This window comes from Cryptotermes secundus, unplaced genomic scaffold, assembly GCF_002891405.2.
Source record: "Cryptotermes secundus unplaced genomic scaffold, Csec_1.0 scaffold205, whole genome shotgun sequence".
In the NCBI taxonomy this organism is placed as follows: Eukaryota; Metazoa; Arthropoda; class Insecta; order Blattodea; family Kalotermitidae; genus Cryptotermes; species Cryptotermes secundus.
This window is the reverse complement of record NW_019731570.1, coordinates 860,879-885,998: the sequence shown is the minus strand read 5'-3', so window position 1 is coordinate 885,998 and position 25,120 is coordinate 860,879. Positions and strand designations below refer to the sequence as shown.

General features: G+C 38.9%; 1 protein-coding gene across 3 annotated transcripts in view; it reads right to left on the bottom strand.

Moving 5' to 3' along the window:
* The window catches only part of LOC111867074 (zinc finger protein on ecdysone puffs), a 38,030-nt gene that overhangs the window by 11,306 nt on the left and 1,604 nt on the right, over positions 1–25,120 (bottom strand). For 2 of the 3 annotated variants that reach the window (XM_023856554.2, XM_023856555.2), the window contains exons 2-8: positions 21,946–22,234; positions 21,637–21,795; positions 17,430–17,662; positions 8,531–8,651; positions 3,741–3,836; positions 3,555–3,656; positions 279–425 (exon numbers count right to left, since the gene is read on the bottom strand). In XM_023856554.2, coding sequence (XP_023712322.1) covers positions 279–425; positions 3,555–3,656; positions 3,741–3,836; positions 8,531–8,651; positions 17,430–17,662; positions 21,637–21,795; positions 21,946–22,224 — 1,137 coding nt within the window. In that variant the 5' untranslated portion in view covers positions 22,225–22,234. Of the gene's footprint in view, positions 1–278; positions 426–3,554; positions 3,657–3,740; positions 3,837–8,530; positions 8,652–17,429; positions 17,663–21,636; positions 21,796–21,945; positions 22,235–25,120 lie in introns of those variants that run through there. The other variant, XM_033752532.1, reaches the window with a different exon arrangement.

Sequence of the window (25,120 nt, the reverse complement as noted above, 5' to 3'; positions counted from 1 at the left end):
CTGGAGAACAACAACTTTTGAGGGGGGTGGGGACAAACCTTGTACTTCAAATGCCATAAAAAGAGAAGTGAAAGTATTTTATGTCAGTTCTTAGATGAGAATCAAAATAGCCACTTCCTAAATACAAGCCACAAATGTTACCACCTGGAATCATTTTATTAATGGATTTATATCACTCATGAAAAAAAAAACACCAGGTGCATATTCACTGAAGTTACAATGTTAATACTTAACAGCCACTGACAATAACAAAGACAACTCTACAAATATAATAATACCTGATGACGATCATTTTTGCGATGCACAATAAGGTTGCCAAAGAAATGCAAGTCACACATGGTGCAGTACTCCCGAATGCTCATGTTCACCTTCTTTCCTTGACGTTTCATTCTCTCCATCTCAATTTCTCTCTGCTGTTCTGCAACCTGCAACATATCACAGTCTACATCATACTACAATCATACATTTTAATTACATCTGCCAATCCAAAAGCAAGTCACTATGAATTTCGCACCATGAATCATATTCCTAAACCATCAAACATCACAAAGTTATAGTTATAAAGGAAGACAATAATGTGACTGGATAAGGTCAGGGATACAGAATTATGCTCACACATTTTCCATAGATAAGTTAACAAGGCCTGGTGGTAACTACAAGTAGGATGTACGAAATGTATTTTATGACATATATTTCAATGCAACAGGAAAATGAATTTTGTTAAGTGGCTATAACTTAGATGCATTTCTGGACTATGGATAACATTATATAACAACTAATTTAAGAATTTTGACATTCTGCCCAATACTGTTGAATCTTCTGTTAACAGAACTCGTAGGTTCAACAATGCTACCACCAAACCTAACACAATCGTACGCCAGTTACATCCAATCTACATCTTCAAAATGTAAGAAACAGTTTAATCATTGTCCAATCAACTGATATATCCAACAGAATTAGCTGTCTTATGATAACGCTTTCTCCATCTTATTCTCCCACATGCACTCTCTTTTTCATACAAGGGAATTTAAAAAGTAATGGGACTGGCAACACTGCTCATATTCAGTGGCCTTCACCAAGGTGGTGCAAACACTATGCTGCTTCCTTAAATGTGTTCAGCTACTAGTGCAAATGTTGTCATTTTCCACATGTTTGCTTGTAAAAGCTCTTCCAAGAAACCTGTTCTGCAATGGGAGAACAGAACAGCATTTCATACGACTTATGACAGAGATGTGCAACAGAATTTTGTGTGAAGTGCGGAGAAGTGGTGGAGAGATGTTACAGAATGTGTGTTGAGCTAGTGTTTTGTGATGGAAGCATTTTAAAGACAGAAAAGGGTGCTTGACAATGCACGAAGTGGGAGATCAAGCACCGCTGTCACAGATGTGACACTGATATAGCTGAACAACTGCTGAAGGACAAGAAATTTAAACATGACAATGGAAAGGATTCACCGTATTGTTACAATGGAATTAGGAATGCGTTGAGTGTGTGCAAGGTGGACTCCTCGTGGCCTCAGTGATGAGAAGAAAACACAACTACTGGAATTATGCCACTGATAAGTTACTTCTACTGAACAACCTCCTGACTTATCATCATTCATGATCACCTACAGTGAGCTCTGGACAAGATATTATGACCAGGACTAGAAAGAAAGGTGGTGTTTGGAAACACGAACATTTGCCTGCACCAAAGAAGCTTTGCGGAGTACCATGTCAGAAATACGGATGTGCATAGGGTTTATCGACTCAAACCCCGTTATTCTTCAGCACTGGCTACCTTGGAAGCTAATTGTGACTGGTGTTTCTATACAAACACACTTAAAACTCATTTTAGGAATGCAATTTGTGGTGGGAGGGGGGGTCCTTGATGAAATGGTGACTTCTTCAAGAGAATGAATGGCTGCATACTGCAGATACTGATGATAGAGGCGATAGCAGACATTGTGAAACGCCTGCAAAACATTAACTCTATAGTCCAGACCTTGACTTACGTGAAGTTTGGGCATTTCTAATGCTTAAAACATGAGTCATCAGGGTAGACATTGACCACTAACACTGAAGTGAAATAAGCCACTACCATTACCCAATCCATGTCTGAAAATGGCCTATTGCACGTGTCTGAGAAACAGGCAGGGCACTCCAAAAAATGTATGGAATATCAAGGGTGTTACTCTGACAAAGAAACAGCATCCAAGTCTGAGGAATCCTCAGATAGCGAATAAAATCAGTGGTAGCATTACATTTTGGACCCACCTCGTATATGTTATACTCCCTCCCTCTTCTCTTTCATGCATGTTCCTTTGTCCCCCCCCCTCCCCACTTAGACTTGTGTCACACCAGTCACCTCCCAAGTTTCAATATCACTCTTAAATCTTGTTTAACAGCCACTCAGTGGCCACTTACCAATATATGTAACTGCATCAAGATTATGTTTCCTGCTCATCTTTCCAAGCTACATGTCTGATGCTCAGTATGAAAGGCTCAAGTAATAATCAATACAAAAGGCTAACATGACAAAATATCAACATGATTGTTACTTCTGACTTAAGACCTAAGTACCATATTTGCAACTTCTACTCTGCAGTGAAATGTTGTAACTACCACCAGAGTAACAAAATATTCAATAAAACAACTATATTTTTCTGAATCCCACCAATTTAGTATACACCTTCATACACAAATATTTCACTTTAATATATACCACTGTAATAAAAATATCAGTTTAATGCAATACAATCCATACTGCTATTTGATTTGATTGAAGAAGAAAAGGCATTTACACTGATCTCAGCCAAACACCACTATTCAATGTGATCAAATAGTGCATACACACGTGCAGCAAATTATGGGCAAAATGTGGGTGGGCCTTGTAAGCATATCAGTAATCCATGTTCATGGACCTGCAATAAATATCTGGCAGGAATTCTGCTCATTAGGGATGGCTTCTATCAGCTGTCTGATGGCAGAACAGGTACTGTACGTTACAAAAATCTATCTTTGGTTCAGATAATGCTGCTGAAAACACCAAATTATTTTTCATTAATCTCCTATCCCTGTGACAATCATTCAAAGAAGTAACGCTGCAATGTCTGCATTATCATATGAAACTTCATGCCACACTATACTATACATAATCATAAGTTAGGGGATCGACTTGTAGTTACACATTTCAACCATTTTAGAGTATGTAAGATTTGAGGCTTTCACGGGGGTGACTACGAAGAAAGCAGTCTTCTGGGATTTGGCACCGTGTATATGTGGTGTTAACCGACGCAGATTTCTTATATTTTTTCTTCTACCTTGAAGACGGAGGCGATGCGTTCCTCCGAAACGTCAGTTAACACCACATATACATGGTGCCAAATCCCAGAAGACTGCTTCCTTCATTTTAGAGTATTCTGGATGTTCGTTACAATGACTTTTGGGGGGGGGGGTAATTTCTTGCAATATTGAAGTTCCGCTGTATGTATTCTGTGTAACAGACCTCAAATATTACAATATTCAATAAAGGTCATGGTAAATTTATAGAACTTGTCTCTTCAAATACCGCACCTTCTGTTCATGCCTCATAAGCTCCACCCTTATCTTGTAACTCTCTTCAAGTTTATCCATCATCAATTGGTGTGTTCTTCCCTTCAAGTGATTCTGGAATGACTGAAATAAATGGAAACAAATTACTAATAAGCATTCCTAAACCAAAAAAAGAGGAGACAAACACACAAAGTTGCTCATACATACAATGTCATCCCACATGTGTTTCTTGCAAACATGACAGTAAAAGAGTGCAGGCGGTATGCCACTGTAACGTGATGTTGGCACTTTCTCTGCAACATCCTGAAAGAAGAAAAAATGCAATGTGAGTTCAAACACATTCATCTATTTAGAAAAAATTACAAAATATATGAGCTTTGTGGTTTCCTGCTTAATATGTACTTTCCTTATATCCCCAATTTCAATGCATCATATTTAAGGCATGACATCTATTCAGTAATTTTTCTAGCCTTGTTTAATTTCACAATCTCACTATCTATTTTGTGAAAACTATTTCATCTTTGGTGCACTGAAAACACCAAGCTTCAATATGGCACAAGGAAGAACAGTCAGATTCCAAGACACCAAACATAGAGCACTTCCGTAAACAGATTTCATTCTATAACCTACACATTTCTAACTTAAGGCACTGCACTGTATTTTATAACTGGACCAACGACACAAGAAATCTATACTAATTCATGTCAGGGATACTGGCTACTTAATTCAGCCAGCTATAAGAATCTGTCAGGTTCAAACTTCAAGTTTCAGGAAAGAGGAAGCTGGTTCCTCCTACATGACAATGTGAGACCTCACACTGCAGTATCAATAAAGCAGTTAATTCCAGAATTAAATCACCCCCAATATTCTCCTGATTTATCCCCACCAGACCTTTGCTTAGTCTCCAAAATCAAAACCTTATTGAAAGGGAGATTTGAAGACATGGAGGACATTAAAAGAAATGTGACATACAAAGGAACTGTCAGAATTATGTGCAAATGAGTGTTTCCAACAATAAGTGTGTAACATCCCAAGGAGATTACTTTGAATAACATTAAAAGATGTTGATTTTAAATGTCATTATCTTAAAGTTCATGCAGTCCTGGAAATTAACCTTGTAGATTCTTCTTGTCTTACAGTCAAAACGTTTTCTTTTTCATGCTGGCTTTTGTGACACAGCTTGAGATCTCTGTTATTCACTCTACTCTAATACACATGCTCTTGGTTACAATGTCACTAACTTCATTTGAGTTTACACTGGCTGTTGCAAATGTTAAAACAGTTTTGACAACACTGTACACAGCAAAGCACTAATCTATCTCTCTCTTTTGTGGCACAATAACTTGTCTACTTGTCTGATGATATTAAAATTACCTCCCCTTACTCACAACACAATCATATTCTATGCTGCAAACAGCAATGAAATATGAGCTACCATGTTAAACCATAACCTTTTTAGAGGTAGTAACTATGGAGAAGAGTTAGGGCCAGTATGGAATTGTGATGCCAATTGCAAGGACAATCAGAAACATAACACTGAAGCCCTTCTGAGTGGAGGACTTTGCAGTATGCCTGTAGGCTTCTCAAAGACGAGCAGCATTAAGCAAGAAGCAATGTGATATCTTGGAAACAAAGAAATGTCACACAGGCATCTGTTGCCAGATAACATCAAGGACCAATCCCACCTACCATGTATTTCTGTAACCACCTTTCTGTACACCCTGTCCCTTCTTCCCCCCACTTCCTACCTGCTGTCTTCCTATCCATCCCCCACTCCCTTCTCCCTACCAGTTAACAGCTGTGTACTTCTTTGGCATACATTTGGGATTCACTTGAAGTTGATTACTGCCCTAGCTGTGGCAATGCCCTGCAGAGGCGGCTAATCAGAAATTTGGTGACTGGGGGCAAGGTGAATGTTTCTTCTAAATTCAGGTCAAGGTTGTGTTCCTCAATTTTGGTTCATTAACTTCTACTGTATTCCCATGGTTGGCATACAGATTTTTTGTCAAGTCTTTCCTCTAGGGCTGAATTCTGTGCATCCTTATTTACCTGTATTGTATTATTTCTTTTATTCTTTTGTCCCCAGCCCCTGTAAATTGCTGCAGGGTGGATTTCAAACCACACCAATGCTAGCAGCTACCTTGTTAAAATATAATGGTCCACCATATGTCATGGCCTTATTACTATTGTATTATTTATAACCTGCATGCCCACAATGCCCCTTTTTTGCAGTACCACTGCCTTTACAATTTCCATGTTTTCCTAAATACAGGATGATCTCAAACTGTGATCAAGAGGGCCCAGGGAGAATAGTAATTAATACACCGACCCATTTATTTTTACCAGTACCCTGGAAAAGCCATTTCAAAAACATCAGATTTCACATCTCTGCACTATATGCATATCATACTGCAGCAATCAATAATCTTGACGCATTATCAAGACACCTCTGCCCTCCTCACATCAACTATTAAACTGAAACATTTCCACTGACAAAAAGACTGCTATTACCTTTTACAGTGTGAATCTATTTTTTCATTACTGTTCAATCACCCATAGCGCAATTATTCTATGGAATATCTAGTTTAAACCTGTATTGTATGCATCCTGTTGTATATCACTATGTCATATTATTATGTGGCTATCAACATAACAAATTCCAAATACATAAACCAATATGAAAGAGTTAACATTTGTTTACTATTCCGTATCTGCTATAGGTTTCGATCCCGCTGGACCACCATCAGATAGTTTCCATGATATATCATTGTTACTGAACGGTGCTCTAGTATGATCCATATTAATAATTATACTAATATATAGGGTTTGTCCGAAAAGTAATGTCAGTGAGTCGATTAAAAAACTTTTATGGATTAGATTGGTGCAACACATTAAAAGGCTTCAAAATAGGCTTCTTCTGCGTCGATACATCGATTCCAGCGAGATTTCTAGGCATCGAAGGCGTCATGGTAGGCCTCCTCCGGAATGTCCTTTAGAGCCTTGGTGCAAGCCTCTTTGACTTCGCCAACTGTCCCAAAATGATGTCCTTTCATGAGAGTTTTCAAGCGCGGAAACAAAAAGAAGTCTGGGGAGCCACGTCAGGACTGTAGGGCGGCTGGGGAACCGTTGGCACCTTTGAATTGGTCAGGAAGCGGGTCACGAGGAAGGCGGTGTGGGCTGGCGCATTGTCATGGTGAAGTTTCCAATCGTCCGCGATGTCGGGCCGGATGAGACAAACACTTCGTTTGAGTCTCTTTAGCACTTCCATGTAGAATTTGGCGTTGATGGTTGTACCATGTAGTACAAACTCACATTTTCGTCGGTGGTGCTTGTTGATGGCCGTCCAGCGCGGGCTTCATCGTCGACCTCTTCACGGCCTTCTAAAAAGGCCCTGTGCCACCGGTAGACCTGACATTCCGACAAACAATCATCACCGAAGGCCGTCTTTATCATGGGAAAAGTTTCCACTGCAGACTTGCCAAGTTTCACACAAAACATGATGGCAATCCTTTGTTCCAAGGAGCGCTGCATTGCGGCTTGCACGGGAGACAAAAACGAGTTTCACGGAAAAGCCTTTCGTCACTCTCAGGAAGTTCGGAGACGACTAAGCGACCGCGGGTTCATAAGCTGACTTCCCCCTCCACCGATCCCAACCGGTCTGAGAGTGCTGCGACATATAGTCACTTCACAATAAAATAACTGACATTACTTTTCGGACAAACCCTGTATATTTCATTACCAACTTCTACAGCTTGTTGTGTTACTAAACTGTTAATATCAGGCTTCAAGGTTAAAACATTGTTTTAAATCTCCGTCAGAATGTTAAAATTTGTTACTTGTTAATTAATTTTACACTGGAATTATTTTGAAGTAAAGTGAATGTCTGTGATGATATGTCAGAGTAGAGGCTACATTTCTATCTTGGGAGTCGGCACTGTTTTTAGTTTGTTACACATATGTTATGTGGGTGATACACAAAATAGCCAGGTAGTTTAGAAAGTAACAGACTGTGTACCTTCTTTAACAAAAATATATGCATGCACATACATGCTTTTAAACATATGCACACACATGCACATACACACTTTCAATCTCTGTGCACAATGATTGGATTAGTGAAGAATGAACTGGAGGATATGAAAGAAGTGGCTGTGGCATAATTTATCCAGCATTATTTGAAAGGGCTTCAGAAAATTTCTATCTGAGAATTCCTAAATACAGAGTAGTGATAACTAATAAATTACAATATTCAGTCCTAAGTACTTGTTGAGATGTTAACTTTCATGGTGAAATATATGCCCACATATGCATCTAACGCAGGCCGCGCCATAGCTCAAGCGGTTAGTCGCTGGCTTCCCACCCCAGTGACCCGGGTTCGATCCCGGGTCTGGTCAAGTGGGATTTGTGGTGGGCAAAGTGGCGCGGGCAGGTTTTCTCTGAGTACTTTGGTTTCCCCTGCCAATCTTCATTCCACCAAATTCTCCATCACCACAATCACTGAGGGCAGGTACAATAGGTCAATGAGTGGCCACCATGCCAGGTGGACCCAGTTTGACTCCCCCCCACCAAGCGAATTAAAAAAAATGCACCTAACTTGAATCTGATTACACAATGATGACCATTGTAGCTTAAACTACAGTCAGTGTCTAAGAAAAGACAGCATACGTTGAAAATGATTAGAATGTATTACAATTATGGGAAATGGAAGCATTTTGAATGGCTTGTAACTTTAAAACATATTTGGAAGTGGTTTTCATCGGTGTATGCCTCTCATTTATTTTACTAGGCACATATACTGTACTGTACAATGATACTCAATAATACTGAATGAAAAATATTAAGCCTGACTGTATATTGTTAACAGAAGAATCCCATGGGAAAAAGTCTGAAAACAGACACACATAGCCATTAGAACAACATGAACTTTTTATCTTTCATTTAATCTCTCACTCTCATCAAACACAGAAAATTACTGCAGGGTTTGCAGTGTCACCTACCTTCTCTTTTCCACTATTTCCTTTTTCATCATCTTTTTCATCTTGATTATCATCCAACATTTCTTCAGATTTTTTCTCATCTTTCCAATCCCTTTTCTTCTCACCATCGTCACTCTCATCTCTGAAAATTTGCACATAAATTAATTACAGCACCTTTGAAAGCAGGGTAACGTCTATTTGACATTCCTTTCCTATTAGTGCATAAGACGTTACATATTCACTCCTACGCTGGCATAATTAGTTATAAAATATTACTTTTCACTTTTCATAGCTTACTAAATGGGACTCTTAGCAAACTCGCCTGAGAAAAATTAAAAAAAAATAATCCCAACAGGTGTCCTTTCTTTGACGATTCTGGTACTACTGCTAATACTGACACTTTTAAAAACAATACAACAATCACATGACAAAATAATTCAAGTCGGAAACAACAGACTCCAGGGAAGCAGATGATATTACTGAAGACATAAATAGCTACATGTACAGATAAAATTATAGCCAACTTCACAACAAAAATCCAACAAATTAGAAAAATAATCTAAGTGAATTCTCTGTGGTCTGACGAACAGGATATATAAATTTTACGACTCTAAATGTCATGTTTTAGGTTCAACATTTACTCACAGATTTGCTCCACCACTTCTATGCTGAAAAGTAAAGATGTCGAAGATATTGCTAATGAGCAGAAAGACATTTACTACCCAATATTTCTAATGCTGAGAGAAACAACAATCCGCTACCAAATCAATTTCACTGCTGGGTAGTTCCACAAACCCATACTCCAAGACACTTCTAAAATGCATACTTAATCACTATTCCATCCATTTTCAGTAGGGATAGATCAGTCAGCATGGCAACCAGGCTACAGGAAGGAAAACCACGGAGTCCAACTTCTTGCAGAGGAAAGAGACTTTCTCTTCTGCAGCATCCAGACTGACTCCAGAACCCAACAAAGCCTCCTACCAAATTCCATCCTAGGAGTTATTTCCTTGTGGGTAAAATGACCATGATATGAAGCTGACCACTCACTTCCAACTAGTATCAAACTTATGAATACATCTCTCCCCATACACCTTAAATGCATGGTGCCTAACTATGCACTGGAAAAACCTTACTGTTCTAGTCAATTCCTTATAGAACTGGAGAATTTACATAACCATTTGAGAAATCCCAACTGTGAAGCCAGAAGAGAGAGCCATTGATAGGGTGTGGCTCTGCAAACACAGGTGCTGCCAGGCAACAGATTTGTAACACAAAACGATGGAGTAACTGGGAAGTGGTGTTCTCTACATGGTCTGTGCAATAGTTACAAACAGAAGAACTGCTGGAAGAGGCGTCTTCTATGTGGCTATGCCAAGGTTACATAACGAGCAGCAGCTGCAATTACGAGAGTCATGAGATGGCAGTGAGAAGAGTAGGATGTTGGTGTGAGATAGCTGCCAGCCTGGGAATAAGTTAGTATAGTGGAGTGAGTTAGTCAGAGGAATGCTGCAGTGTGCGCGCTGTAGTGAATTGCAGAGTGTGAATTAGTAATAGTGCTACAGTTACTTGTAACTGCGAGTTGTGTATAAGTGTTCAATAAATCCAATTACCAATCCAAACCCTGTCTACAGTCAATCATGTGACTATATATATATAAAAGGTTCAAGAAAAGAAATAAAAATATGAAATTTTGTGACCCACAATAAGAATGGAGTGTCAGTGAACATTTACATTCAACAGTAGTGTCTGACAATGATGCCAAGTGTGTTGTAAATAATAACAGAAATGGGATGAATTAAAAGAGATGCCCTGCTAGCAAAGAAAGTGAATTTAGATAAGGCACACATTTTCACAGAAACACACAATATAATAGGTCTAAGTGATAGCCACTACATCCCTCTCAAACACTGGGCTTTCTTGGAACTATATAGTATTATAATCCAGAAGACTGTACTCTTAAAATGCTACTATAGGTCGTCCAGAAAGTAAAGACCAATAGGTGATTAAAAATGAATCAAATTAAGAAAAATATTTTTATCATTACTACAGACCTTAAATCAATTTTCTACATAATCCTCATGATGATTTAGGCACTTGTTAGAATGTGACAAGTTTCTGTATGCCTGCAATGTATAAATCTGTCACCAGTCCACCAAACCAGTCTTTTACCATCTTCTTCACTTCTTCATCGCTCCCAAAGCACATGCCACCCCAAAACTGCTTCAAGTGTGTGATCAAGTGAAAATCACTTGGAGCCAGGTCCAGACTGTATGGAGGATGGGGGGGGGGGTCCCAGGCAAAGTCAGCAAGTAGCGCACTTGTACTAGAGACAGTATGTGAGCACGCATTATCATGCGGCAGATCCATTCCTGTTGACAGCTGGCATCACTGGTGGTTTTAGATGACATGTCAGAGATACTTCAGAGTTGCACAATGACACATCATTGATAGATGGCTAGGACGTTCTGGGTTGATATATGTTTGAATTTTATGGAGTTTGATGGTGAATGAGAATGATGCCAGTCCAGAGATTGATGTTTACTCTCAGGGATGATATATGAAACCCATGTTTCACCTCCTGTGACTATCTGGACAAAAAATTATTGCCCTCTTGGGTGATACCACTCTAAAAATGTCAAAGTATCATCCATATGTCTCGTGATTTTCAGTGAGCATCCATGGCACCCATACTGCACTTTTTTTTTTTTTGAGATACTCCATAACAATTTCATGAATCAGAGAGAGAAATTTGAGGAAATTTCGCATGAATTTCATCAAGAATGAAACGCCCATTTGAACTGATGTGTTGACCAATCCTGTGTTTCAAGTCCTCAGTGATGAACAGATGCCCATGTTGCTCATCATGAATATCTGTTCTACCCCCATTAAACATTTGATGCTACTTTCTCACATTTGAATCATTCATTACACCTTCCACATATATCTCAGTAAGCTGATGGTAAATTTCAATTGGACAGATTTTGTACATTAAAAAACTGAATTACAGCTCACACTTCACAATCTGCTCATTTCTAAACACTACAAAAAAAATTGCAAAACAATATCACTGCATTCTTCGCTTGGCTTGTTACTAAAATACTACTGAGGCCCGTTAACCTTGAAATGGTGTCATTTATTGACCTGCACAAGTTCTATGTGCAAACTGTCTTTACTTTCTGGATGCCCCTGGAACTCCATGTTTACAGTGGGCTTAAGGTGGGACCAGAAAAAATATTCAATATATGGGGACTTAGCTAGACATGGGGGCGCACCACAGCTCAAGCGGTTAGTCGCTGGCTTCCCACCGCAGCAGCCCGGGTTCGATTCCGGGTCTGACCAAGTGGGATTTGTGGTGGACAAAGTGGCGCTGGGGCAGGTTTTCTCTGAGTACTTCGGTTCCCCCTATCAATCTTCATTCCACCAACTGCTCCACAATCACCCTCACCTATCATCTGGGGCTGGTACAATAGGCCAAAAGTGACCATAGTACTAGGGACTTAGTCCCACCCCACTAAAAAAAAAAAAAATAGCTAGATGTGGGAACACATACGGATTTCACTGCACAGATGGATGCTTCAGGTTATGGAAAAGAGCTCTTGATTCATGAAAACGTGAATTTTTCAGTGAGCATCCGCAAAAATGGGTCATAAAGACCTGGCCAATGTAACACAGATTACATACACAGTGGAACCCCCTTTAATGTTTCTCACTTTAAACTCCTCCTTCATTTAGCATTCAATTTAACGCACGCACGCACGCCATCATCATGTGACATCTTTTGCCATTTTATTTCAAAACACACAGTAAAGAAATATCTAAAGAGGCTTCCTTCCCTTACACTTTAAGTTCTTAGAGTTTTATATATATATTTATTACCTGAGATACAGGACAATCTAAAGCAGAAGCTACAAATGTAAATAAAGTGAATGATAGCGATGAATTAGATACATTACAAGAAGTTTGAATGTTGAAGTGACCTTGGTGATATGAATTTCATGATGAAATTGGAAAAGACAGTATTTACAAGAGGTGCACAGATTCAGTATCAGGCAGTGGTCATTAGGGCTGATGATTCAATAGATGACACAAAAGAGACATGCAGTCTCACAATTAACAAACATTTTGTAATGAAGTTTCAAAGAGCATTTGCAGTGTCTCATACAAGAGGGTACCCAAAAGAAACCGAACTTATTTTTTTTTAACTTATTTATTCAAATCTTAAGCACAAACCTTCAATCCCCTCCAAAGTACTCTCCACTTACACTAATACACTTGTCTAGTCTTTTATTCCATTTTTCAAAACATTGTCTAAATTCATCTTTTGAGATGCTTGACAGCGCCTCCGTCATTTTTTCCTTCACCTCAGCAACATCAGCAAAACGTTTTCCTTTCATGTCTCTTTTCATTCGAGGAAACAAAAAAAAGTTGCACGGGGCAAGGTCGGGTGAGTATGGAGGGTGAGGAACAGGGGTCATACCATTTTTGGTCAAGAATTGTCATACAGACAGGGCTGTGTGAGCAGGGGCATTGTCATGATGGAAAAACCAGTCACCCGACTGCCACAAATCTGGCCGCTTCCACCGCAAACTGTTGTGCAATCTTTTCAAAACTTCCAAGCAGAAAGCCTGGTTAACTGTCTGACCCTGCGGAACAAACTCTGAATGGACGACTCCTCTCACATCGAAAAAACAAATCAGCATTGTTTTCATGTTTGATTTCACCTGACGAGCTTTCTTGGGGCGAGGCGAACTTGAAGTCTTCCACTGGCTTGATTGTTGCTTTGATTCAGGATCGTAAGCATAGCACCAGGTTTCGTCACCGGTGATAATTTTTGAAAAAAAGTTTTGATCATTTCGGGACTCTTCTTTCAAAGCACAGCATGCTTCCACGCGACCTTGTTTTTGTTCAGCAGTCAGCAGTCGTTGCACGAATTTCGCAGCCACCCTTTTCATTCCCAAATCTTCTGTCAAAATTCAATGAACTGAGCTCTGAATAACTCCCGACAGCTCCACAATTTCTTCAATGGTCCATCATTGATCTTCCCTGATGATTTCACGAATTTTTTCAACATTTTCATGTGTTTGGGCCGTGGGAGGACTACCAGAACGAGGTTTGTCATCAATTGACATTTCACCATTTTTGAAACGGGAAAACCATTCAAACACTTGAATTTTCCCCATAGCATCGTCTTTATACGCCGTTTTTAACATTTCAAGAGTTTCTGTTCCACTTTTCCCGAGCAAAAAGCAGAATTTCACCGCCGCATGCTGTTCACGAAAATCAGCCATTGCAAAAACGACGATCACACGAAACATTTGTCACTATAAACTCTGCCGAAAGTAGTCCTTACCTTCTTAAGCAACAGTAGTCGGCTTATCGACTCAAGAATGTTAGCTCTATGCGCTCATACCGGCAAAACGCAGTACTACAAAAGCTCTGCCCATAAAAAAATTAGTTCGGTTTCTTTTGGGTACCCCATCGTATATTTTGAATTTCAGGCCATACACAGCTGTGCTTTTGCAAGGGTGTCCAAAATCTCCTCACCAATTAAATACATTATTTAGTCACTTAAAAATGGTGTATGATAATCAATGTAAGTTACAAATTATAATAATGGTCTATACTTTTGTTTGACCTAAATTTTGCAGTGTCTTGACATGGCACTATAAAAATTAAAGCTCGCACAATCAGAGCTAATGCAATTCAATAACATTTTTTCATTTAGAAAACTGTCATTTTGTATTTCAGTTTTCAAGTACATTCATTTGCTTATGGTCATTTAATATCGCTGTTTGCAGGTCAGACTATGTATTGTTAAACGACAGATCAGTGAATGAATTGCAAGAATATGCACAGAAGCAGACACAGCCTAATTTGAGGTTTTACATCAACTACCTGGAGAAACTGAGGAAAACCTCAAGAGATCTCTTGGCTGAGATCTAACATCGAACCTCCACAAATATGAAGGAGTACTATCCATGTGACTGTAACTTTTAGTTTTGTGTAAATTACCCTTAATTTTCTATATATATTTACACATAAATGAGATAGAAAGCAATGCTACAAACAACAAAAATTATGAAAATTCAGTAACATACTGAAGAGACAGAGTGAAGAGATGGATTAAAAAATACACTTCTGAACTCAAAAGATACCCAAAACGCATTTTCATTACAACAGCAGGAATGACTTCTCACTCAAGATTACAATAATCATTATGTAAATGTTAAAATACAGGAACAAAAGAATTAAAATGTAGAACTATTTATGCAGCTTTTCTTTAAAATTGGAGTTTACACTGCATTATACATCAGATACAAACCTAAGTTGGAATTCTTTCAACTTATGACCCCCCCCTCTCAAGTTTGCACTCAACATGTTAGCTGCAGCAGCTGTCCTTCCAACCCAAACTATCTGCATCTACATCCTTTCGGTTTACAGGGGGGAAGGGAAAAACTCCAGTTCTTTTTAGATGAAGACAACTAATAGCACACCTCTTCAGTTATTCCATGAAAATTTCAATTCATTCTGCCTTCCAACAGAGAATCTAACATACAAGGAACTGCACCTAAATGTCAAGTGATGTTTGGCAGCAACATGTTAAGGTGTACATTGCTATTACCTAACTTATGGTGGTACCTGAGAAGTCAAGGGTAAAAACATACTAGAAAGAACTGGGAAGGTAGTACACAAACCCATTTTAATGTTTATCATTCATTTTAACATGCATAATCATGGCAAACTTGGATTAGTGCAACATAAGTGAACTACAGAATGTTGTTGCACCAATATTTGCCTGGAGAAAGTGAAGAAATCCACGAATACATGGCTTTAGGATTAAAGTCCAGACAAACCTGAACATTAACATGTGGAAACAAAACTACAATGTATTGTAGAAAGCAATGCAAGACAAGAGGATAAATATGGACTCCATGACAAGCTGTGATAAATTCTACACCCTGTGATAGTTCTACCACAATGCACATTTTCAAAACTTTGTGAATAAGGGATGCACAGTTAGATGGGATACAAAAGCATTTGAACTGTGCAGTCAAAATATGACAACATGCCAAAAGTCCTGTGATCTTCATAAATTTTACACAAGTATAAATAATAATGAAAATACTCCTCAAAGGTCTTCCACACTGCACTGCAGGCTCATATGAATCGTACAACCATTCACCATAAACAAGCCTACTTAAACCAGGTACTCTGAATCCTGAACACAGCAGCTGAAACACTGACAGCCTCCTGTTTCAGAAATGAATTTGTATTTATCTGAAAACAAATACACATCCACAAACTGGAAAATTTGCATTATAATTATAAGCTGTCCATGATAGAAGAGGAACTTTTTAATTTGCATATGAAGTTGCAGTTTAACGGATGAAGAAATGTTCAAGGAACATTTACAGTATACATTTAAACGTGAGTGTACTGGGTTGTCATATCTGGACACACATCTGATGCAAAATTCGTGCAAGGAAAACACTGCAGTTCAATTCTTCTACCATCGTTGACAGAACTGTCCACTTCAAAGGATTACTCCAAACACACACCTTTAGCAAATTATTTCAAGAATAAATTTTATCTGTATCTAACACTCATTTATGCCAGAATTTTATTATCGTGAGTATATATTTCCAAGACATAATATCGCACATGACTTAACACAAGCAATCAAAATCATTACAAAGCTTTTCTTCTGAGGCTGAATATATTCTCAGAAATGTCTTTTCATTTCAATGTATCTGAAAGAAAGACTGCTCTGATACTGGTATGGTTCATAACTACATATCTGAAAACTTGGACCAATAAAATTCTAAATTTAATAAATTCTTTGTAGACTTTGTCAAAGTTGTTCCAGTGAATACTATTTCAGACCAATGTAGAATGGGGCTGTTACTGCCTCCAGGCAGAAGAAGAATCATGACAGAGCTTGAAAGCCATTATTCACTTAATGACTATTGATGTGAACCCTTTTGATATTCCTTCCCAAATGGCACACATAAGTCAACTTACATATGGTGTACAGTAACTTCCACTTATAGACAAATGTCCATTTTCAGTAAAATGTAATATCTGATGTTAAATGATTTAAGTTGCTCTTTGAAAATGATGCTCATCTGAAACCATGAACTCATTTGTACATTAGAGTGTGTAAGGAACACAAAAATTATCCAATCTGCTTTTCTAAGCAGGAAATTGGTCCATACACCAGAACACAAGATGGAACCCACATACAGTGTAGATTCTCCACATGCAAATGAGCCTGTTATCACATGATAGGGATTACAAGATATGATTAGACATTACCAGTATTTAAAGCTTCAGAAGGAAGAGTTATCAATAATAATGCAGCTGTATCAGTACAATGAAAGATAAGCTGCAGGGAAACTGCAGAACATCTTCTTCAGCAAATAGAATCCAGTCTCACAATGAGTACCAAATGAAAATTAAACACAAGAAAAAAGTGAATAAATTTTAAACTTTTAGAATTTTGAACAGATATACAAGTGTAGTGAACTAATTATTGTGACATGTTTGTTTTAACACATTGCAGTGAGTAGAATTGGAGAAGTACTGTCGACATGAACAATAAAAATATGCTTGTATATTATTACTGTGCATCTACACCAGGGAAGGAGCATGAACAATCCACAAACACACAAACATGTGAGGTCATTTATACCTTACACATACACAATGTGAAGATCCATTAGTGCAATGTTTCTTATAAATGGTGTGCTTGGCCATATGTTGGCAATATTAATCATGTTCATGTATATAAGTTTTGCGATGTAGCTGTAACCCAGAGATGACACAGCTTGCTTGGGAAACTTCTTGATTCTGTGTGCGTAACGAAGACGCCACAGAAAGAACAGAAGGAAAGTAATGTTGAAAGGCATCTGCTTACCTCTTAACATCCTCTTCATCAGTTTTCTTTTCAGCTCCACTACTTATATCATCCTCCTGGTCTTTGTCTTTCTTAGGTTCATTGTCATCATCCTTTCTGTCAGCTTTACCCCCAGGTTTGGTGCCTGAGCCACTGCGACTTTTCCCTACGCTAGGACTTCGCAACCCCTGGCTACCACCAGGCTTCCTCTCAGGACCCCCCCTGGCAGAGGCAGGGCGACGACCCTGCGTGGGCTGTATGTCATCATTGCAATTACCCATATGTCAGCAGTTGGAAATCATGGATTGGAATCAACATGGATATAGAAGTTGTTGCAGCATGGCCCAGGTCTTTGAGATACAGTGGATTTATTGATAGAAGAAATGAAACAGGCTGCAGATGCTGATCAATGTCTGAAGCTTCACAATGGTATAGAACATTGTTAGTAGAACATGACAAGAGATACAAGATTCAGAGGTAATAAACAAAATGCTTGCTTGTAATGTTTTCTCCAAGTACCTTTAACATAAATTACCTCAGTTCTGAAGACAGCACCTGATTCTTAGAACTGGGTTACATATAAATTCTTGGTCTTATCAGAGGACATATCTGCAAAATTTGAATCAGATTAAATTATATTATACTACACACACAAGTCCAATTCCCTCAGAGGAGTAAAAATTACATGATGCTGTTGATTTTCACAGTTGGATGAGGTGCTGGAGAGCCTTTTAGTGCCTAACAGCATAACAAGCTTTGTAGAAAAACTGTTTAGGAACAGAGAAATGATTGGAAATCTTGTGATATCTCTAGAGCAATATTTACTGATGACATGAACAGTTTTGTTAATTCCCCTAAAAAGCCTAGGACAACTTTTAGATGATAAATATCCTTAAAATGATTTGTAAGGATGAAGATTCATGACACTTGGTTAGAAACATTACATAACTTGCAGAATCATGCATTTCTCAATGCAAGCTATTTCATTTAGAAGACTAAAATAACATTATACAATAATATTACACTTTAACCTTTATCATACCTTATTTAAATAATTCTCAGGGGAGACCAATTTCCAAACTAAATGACAGAATTTATTCAAAACTGTTTCCCCTTTTCTAAAAGCGTAAATTTCTCCAAAACTATTAATCACAACAAATAAAAAGTATCTTAAAGCAAACAAAACGTATATGACAGCAATGCAAACACTTCATTTCTATAAATTTGTTATATGTAAGACTTCTGTATGAACCTGCTATGACAGAAAATACCAAAATGGTAGATGTCTGATTTATTTGCCTCTCTGACATATGAATCCTACAGCTGTTCCACACTAAGGCACTGACCTCACAAATTCACTTTAGTGTGATAATCCACAAAACATGTGACAGTACACAGGCCAATTTCATAGGTAAGGTGTATGCTTATCTTTGTTGTGAGTGAACAGACACAACACTGCAAATGTTTTCCTCAGGATGGCCAATGCTGCTTCCTACTGCCATACAAAAACTTTATTTTTTTTCTGCAAATCATAGTTTATTATATAGGTGCCTGCCATTCTGTGGCTTGGCTACAAAGGACGCATTCTGTTTCAGGCATCAATAAATTTACAAGTTTCACGTTGTTTCTATGCTCATCACAGAATTTTCCATCTTATGGTGGTAGTTTGTACACTTGTGCTTGTAGCTTATACAACAATGCTATCAGCAGCTCAGAATATAATTCACTGAATGGCAGATGATTATGAAAATGGAAGTGGTCAAAAATGAAGTAATATCTTGAGGAGAGGGACTGAGGAAATGTACACATATCTAAATTAGGGTAGTCAGTGCTTTGCTGAGATTCAAACTGATGACCTCTCAAATACAAGTTAGAAATATCATGATCTGAATCAACTTTCTTCATATGGCGCATAGTAGTCGAGATACTATTACTCTGTCTCCAAACCATAACCATCAGGTCACTGCTAGTCCGTAAGCGAGCTAAATGCTCTTTTCATCCACAACCCATTTCTTTTCTTGCTACTTCTACAGAACCTGCCACCCTCCCAACTCTGGTCACTTTTACCCTGGAGATGGAGGGAGTGTATTTCTCCAAAATACTGGTACCCTCCTACCAAATGCATGATGTCATGACCCTGTGGATCATAACATATATAACGGTGAAAGAGTTCTCAAATGTATTGAGCATTTCTTCCCAGATTTGTTAAATTAGATCCCAGCCCAACAATTATGGTCATAAGAAAGCAATTTCAGGTAGAAACAATGGTGATAGTACTTGACTGTCTGATCTACTTAAAATACTAAGTGGATCTGAGTTCTCAAGCCCTATGGTCTGCCAGAGAAGAGGTGGACAACCTTGAGGCATTCCTTACTGGCCATTCCTGCTCTGCCCCAAAGTCCTACAACTAAAGTATGTGGTGCAATCCAAAAGTTCCTGAAATATGTTAATAAAAACTATTACATCTTACCTGGATCTTATTCTGCACCATCACCTTCAAAGTAGCCCCCTTGGGAGCTCATACACCGATCCCAGTGTTACTGCCACTTTTGAAATGCATCCTGGAAGTCTTTCGTTATCAGGGTGTTTAGTACTGTACGCGTTTCCGCTTGAATTTCCACAACTGTATCAAATCTTCGCCCCTTCAACTTGATTTTCATCTTGGGGAAGAGAATGAAGTCGCATGGAGCTAAGTCTGGCGAGTACGATGGATGCGGAACAACTGCCATCTTGTTTTTAGCCAAAAATTCCTGCACAATGTAAGCCATATGTGGTCGTGCATTGTCATGGTGGAGTACCCAGTCATTCATGAGCATCAACGTTTTCTCCTCATGTCCTCCCTCAAATGCCTCAGAACATCACGACAGAACTCTTTATTGAGTGTCTGACCAGGAGGTACGAACTCCTTATGAACAATGCCATCAATATCATAAAAACAGATCAACATGGACATAATGTTGCTCTTGACTTGTTGAGCTTTTTTTTGGCTGAGGTGAAGAAGGGCTCTTCCATTGCGATGATTGCTGCTTGCTTTCAAGGTCGTAGCCATAAACCCAACTTTCGTCACCAGTGACAACCTTCGAAAGAAAGTTTGGATCCCCTTGAAGCTGTTGTTGAAGTTCCCTGCAGACTTCCAAGCAATGCGGCTTCTGTTCATTTTGCAGCAGTCGTGGCACAAACTTCGCCACAATCCTCCTCATGTACAGTTCCTCTGACAAAATTCATTGACATGTATCATAACTTAGCCCCAAGGTGTTACAGAGGTCTTGGATGGTCAGTCTATGATCTTGCAGAATCAGATCCCTAACTTTCACTACATTTTCTGGTGTGGTGCCAGTTGACAGCCATCCCAAACGATCGTCATCATCAGTCGATGGTCGGCCATTTTTTAAATGCTTATACCAGTCGTATGTTTGTGTCTGGCCTAAATTGTTGTCACCAAAGCTTGCTTCAATATTTGGTGCATTTCTGCAGCGGTTTTCCCAAGTTTAAAACAAAACTTTATACAGACATGCTGCTCTCAGGTCAGCCATTGAAAACCGCAAACTCACGGAAACACAACAATGGAAATACGTTCACCAACAATAAACCCAAACACTCAACTCGACGCTGCTTGCCACACTGATTCAAGAAGGGTGTGTGGGGAGACATCTAGCAGTATTTCGATATACTCATAACCATTCGCGCGCAAAATTCGAATTTCGGGAACTTTTGGATTGTACCACGTACGTACATGTACAACATAATCATGCAAATGTTGGTAGGTCAGCATTATGTAACTCAACCACCACAATTCAGTGATGGAAAGTCTGAATGAACTGTACCCCTAACAGAAACAATACTGCTTGCTGCACTTTGTTAAGTATAAGTATAGAGAAGTCACATACAAAATCTTTTTAACCAACCTCTTTCTATTCATAAGCCTATTATCTTGCATACGTTATTAAAGTCAATCCGTGTCAGACCACTTGCAAGCACTTCAAAAATTGTTTGTATTTTGGTGATAGCAATATGACACTCGCATAAAGGGCTAGCAGGTCTGAAATTTCACTGCATCATGAAAGCATATAAGGGGCACAGTGTTTGCATACCGTCACATGGTACTTGAGGCACCAGGAACACTCTTCTTAATACCACAGGGGAGGTACTTTGGGATGATAAAGGTTAAAAGTATGAGAACTTTCACAACTCCAGCATGTGAAGCTAATTCATGCAATAATACTCCTACCTTATTGTACGGTTCTTGTCTCCTAGATTCTGTACGTTTACGCCTGTTCGGACCAGGATCTTGATACCTTCCTGGACCATAGCCAGAATGCTGTCGATATCCAGAGCCTACTGAATTTCCCATATGATCAACTGCACCCAAACTCAACAGAGATGGCACCTAAACAGTTAAGTGAAATTCACTGAAGGCCTGAATGTGTATTGTCACAAACTTTACTTCCTGAAGATAAATTTACAGTTTTTAATGTTTAAAATATCTGAATTAATTTTGAAACAAGCAAACTACCGCTATATACTAAGAAGTAGCTACCTGGGGAGGCTGCTGTTGAGGTCTCAACAGTGTTGACAGCAGGTTACTGGCAAGAGCAAGCTGTGCTTCAGGTGATGACAACTGTGACAAAAGATTTGATGTCTGCGGAGGTGTTGGCAGCAAGCCTGTTATTCCAGCCCTTCCTCCTGGAACCAACCCTCCTTCCCATGGATTCACATTCATCTGCTGCCCAGAACGACCACCATAGTGGGCAGATGAATTCATTTGATAGGACTGCCTACCATCACGACGATAACCTCTGTTTTGAGACATCTTCATAAAAACTGCTCTGTAAGAAAAACAAATCCTGCCGATAAACATGTGCATTTCAGTCACTTTAAATTTCAACTAAAAAAAATATATATATTTAACCATCTACAATATGAGATCACCACAGAATTAAAAATAGAAAATTCATGAAAGACAACATACTGCTTGCCAGAATAGAGACATCAGTGAGCACAGTCACCAGATCCTTTTCTATATGAGACTACAGTAAGATGTGTATACCTATCCCAACTTTACCTCCCCAATGACATCTCTGTTCCGACAGACACCAGCCGAAATAAATACACATGATCTATACAGGAAATACGTCTTCTCTAATAACCAGCAATTTGAGGAACAGCTGTAATGCAGTGATGTTGCTTGTGATCACACACTGCTGAACCTCCCTGGCAGAAGGCCCAGACACTCCTCCCACCAACTTGGGTACACTAACATTCAGACTACTAGCAGTTCTAACAAACCTACGGCCTAACACTTAATGTTACGTGTTTCATACTGTAATGGATTTGATCAACCATTGCCAGGCAACAGCTCTGTAAACACAGTCCAACACGCAACAATAGAGGATGATGTGTTTTCTGTAGATCAACCAACAAGCCAATAGACTGGCTGGATAGTGATCATGCGATATGTGTTTACAGCACGTCCATCTTCATTCTGCAGCATTACAGAGTAGTAGTAGTGGTGGTTGAGGCATGCAAACAAGAGGATAGCAGAAAGCTGGAGGAGTACAGAAGATTACAGGATGTCAGCCAGTGAAGATCTAATGTGTGATTTGAAGACTTTATGTGTATTACAGTGCAGTCGTATTGGGAGTGTGCGATTTAGTGAGACTTTTATAGTTCGTGTGTTTTAATTGTGTTACCAGGAAACGACTAGTGTGTATGTTAACAGTGAATTATAAAGAGTAGAAATACCAACAGCACTATAATTATGTGTAATCACTGGATGCGAGTAATAGGATCAAATAAACCCATTCATCCAATCCAGAACCCGGATTATTATTCACTAATACAGGTGATAACTGATGTCAGAAGTGGTATGGATTGGATCAGATTGAACACATTATTGAATTTATGACATTGGGTAGTGTATCGCCACATTATGGAGACAGAAAAAATGATGGCATGCCTGCTGGCTAAAAGAAGAACAGGCCAAGAACACATGAAAGAAATGATGAACAAAATGAAAAACGAAATCAAAGAGGGCATGACTGCCAACAGAAAGGCCAACCAAGAGAACACGCAAGACATGTTGGCCAGGATGGCTGCTAATAGGAAAGACGACCAAGAAGAAATGAAAGATTCACAATTAGAGCATGGTCGATGTTCAAAGAAGACACGGGCAAGTAAAGAAGCCTCTTTGTATTTCCAAGTATAATATGTTCATGAAAGGAGTTGATAGGGCCGACCAGTTCTTGGCCTATTATTCCCTTCCTAGGAAAACAGTAAAATGGACGAAGAAAGTTGCACTGTGCAATTTTCAATTCATTTACTGTTTTCAAAAAGGTGAACAGAAATTCTACTTTGAAATACAAAGCATTTCTGTTGAAACTGGCAAAAGCTTGGGCTACTGACGTCACGGTGGCGGCAGGACCTGCGTCACACACAGACGTAGTGCAGCCAGGGCCATCTGTTCGCACCCACCGGAGGCCAAGTAGACCCCCCTGGCCGACTCTCGGGTGATATGCAGAAACATATTCTCGTGAAAATTGTGAAGAGTGAATATTGCAAGAAGAAACACCCTTCTAGGCACTGTCGTGTGTGCGCAGAGCACAAGAAGAAGAGTAGAACTGCCTACATGTGCAACTTCTGCGTAATACCTCTTCACAAAGGGGAATTTCTCCAGAGATATCAGACGCGCAAGTACTTCTAGGAGCTCTGGTAAGTGTTCTCCAAAAATTTCAGTTCATAAAATTCATTAGGAGATTTTATATTAATTTTTAAAGTGAACAGTGCACAAGTTAGGGTAGTAGGTTTAAAAACGCCGGTCCCCAGGGTGATTTAAATGTTTAAACCACTGGTCCGCAATGTGTTAATAATAGTATTTTACATTTGTACCTATGGAATTTTTATTATATACTAATTTTTCAATTTTATGAATTGTATATTTTAGACTGCTATCGAATTGTATATATTATGATTTAGTTTTTACAGCATGATTGTGACAATGGTAACTATTTACCTGCGTTAGTTATTGCAGTACATATAGTAATCTGACATGTTCTACATCCTAGGCACATTGTAACCAGAGAGGATTCATGGAATTTTAAAATAAATGATTGAATGTAAGTCCAAGTCACATTGCGACTGACAGTCCGTCAGTCTGTCTGTCTTGGTGTCAAATATTTGTTTTTCTTTTTTCTTTCCTTTCTTATATGAAAGTTACTGTCCTGCTCATTTGGGGTGCCCTCTCTGACAAGAGGTCGGGTCTGTCATTTGTCAAGTCATAGTCCGTATTAGTATGTCCATTGTCAGTATTTACATATACTTACATTTTTAATCCTAATTCCTATTTCTATGTACAATATACACAAGACGAATGAATGTAACTGTATGTTCCTATGTAACCTAGAGTCGGACAAATAGAAAACCAGTCACTGTCCGTATTGTTGTGGGCTTTGCCTAGCAACTGCTGTTTACTCATCCTTGCTAAGCAATGAAGCTTGCGTTGTCACACTTGCTTGAATGTGGGCAGTTCCCACAAATTAAATACATATCATTTTATGACCTGATGCAGAACTGAGCTTTTAAATTTTAAAAACTCCCCCAGCTATGAGTGTGTATTAGTGAATGTAAGGACCACCTGCTAAAGGTTATCTCTTCAGTGCCAGGCTTGGTGCACTGCATGCCAGCAGTTTCTGTCACATACCCTGTACGCTTCCCCC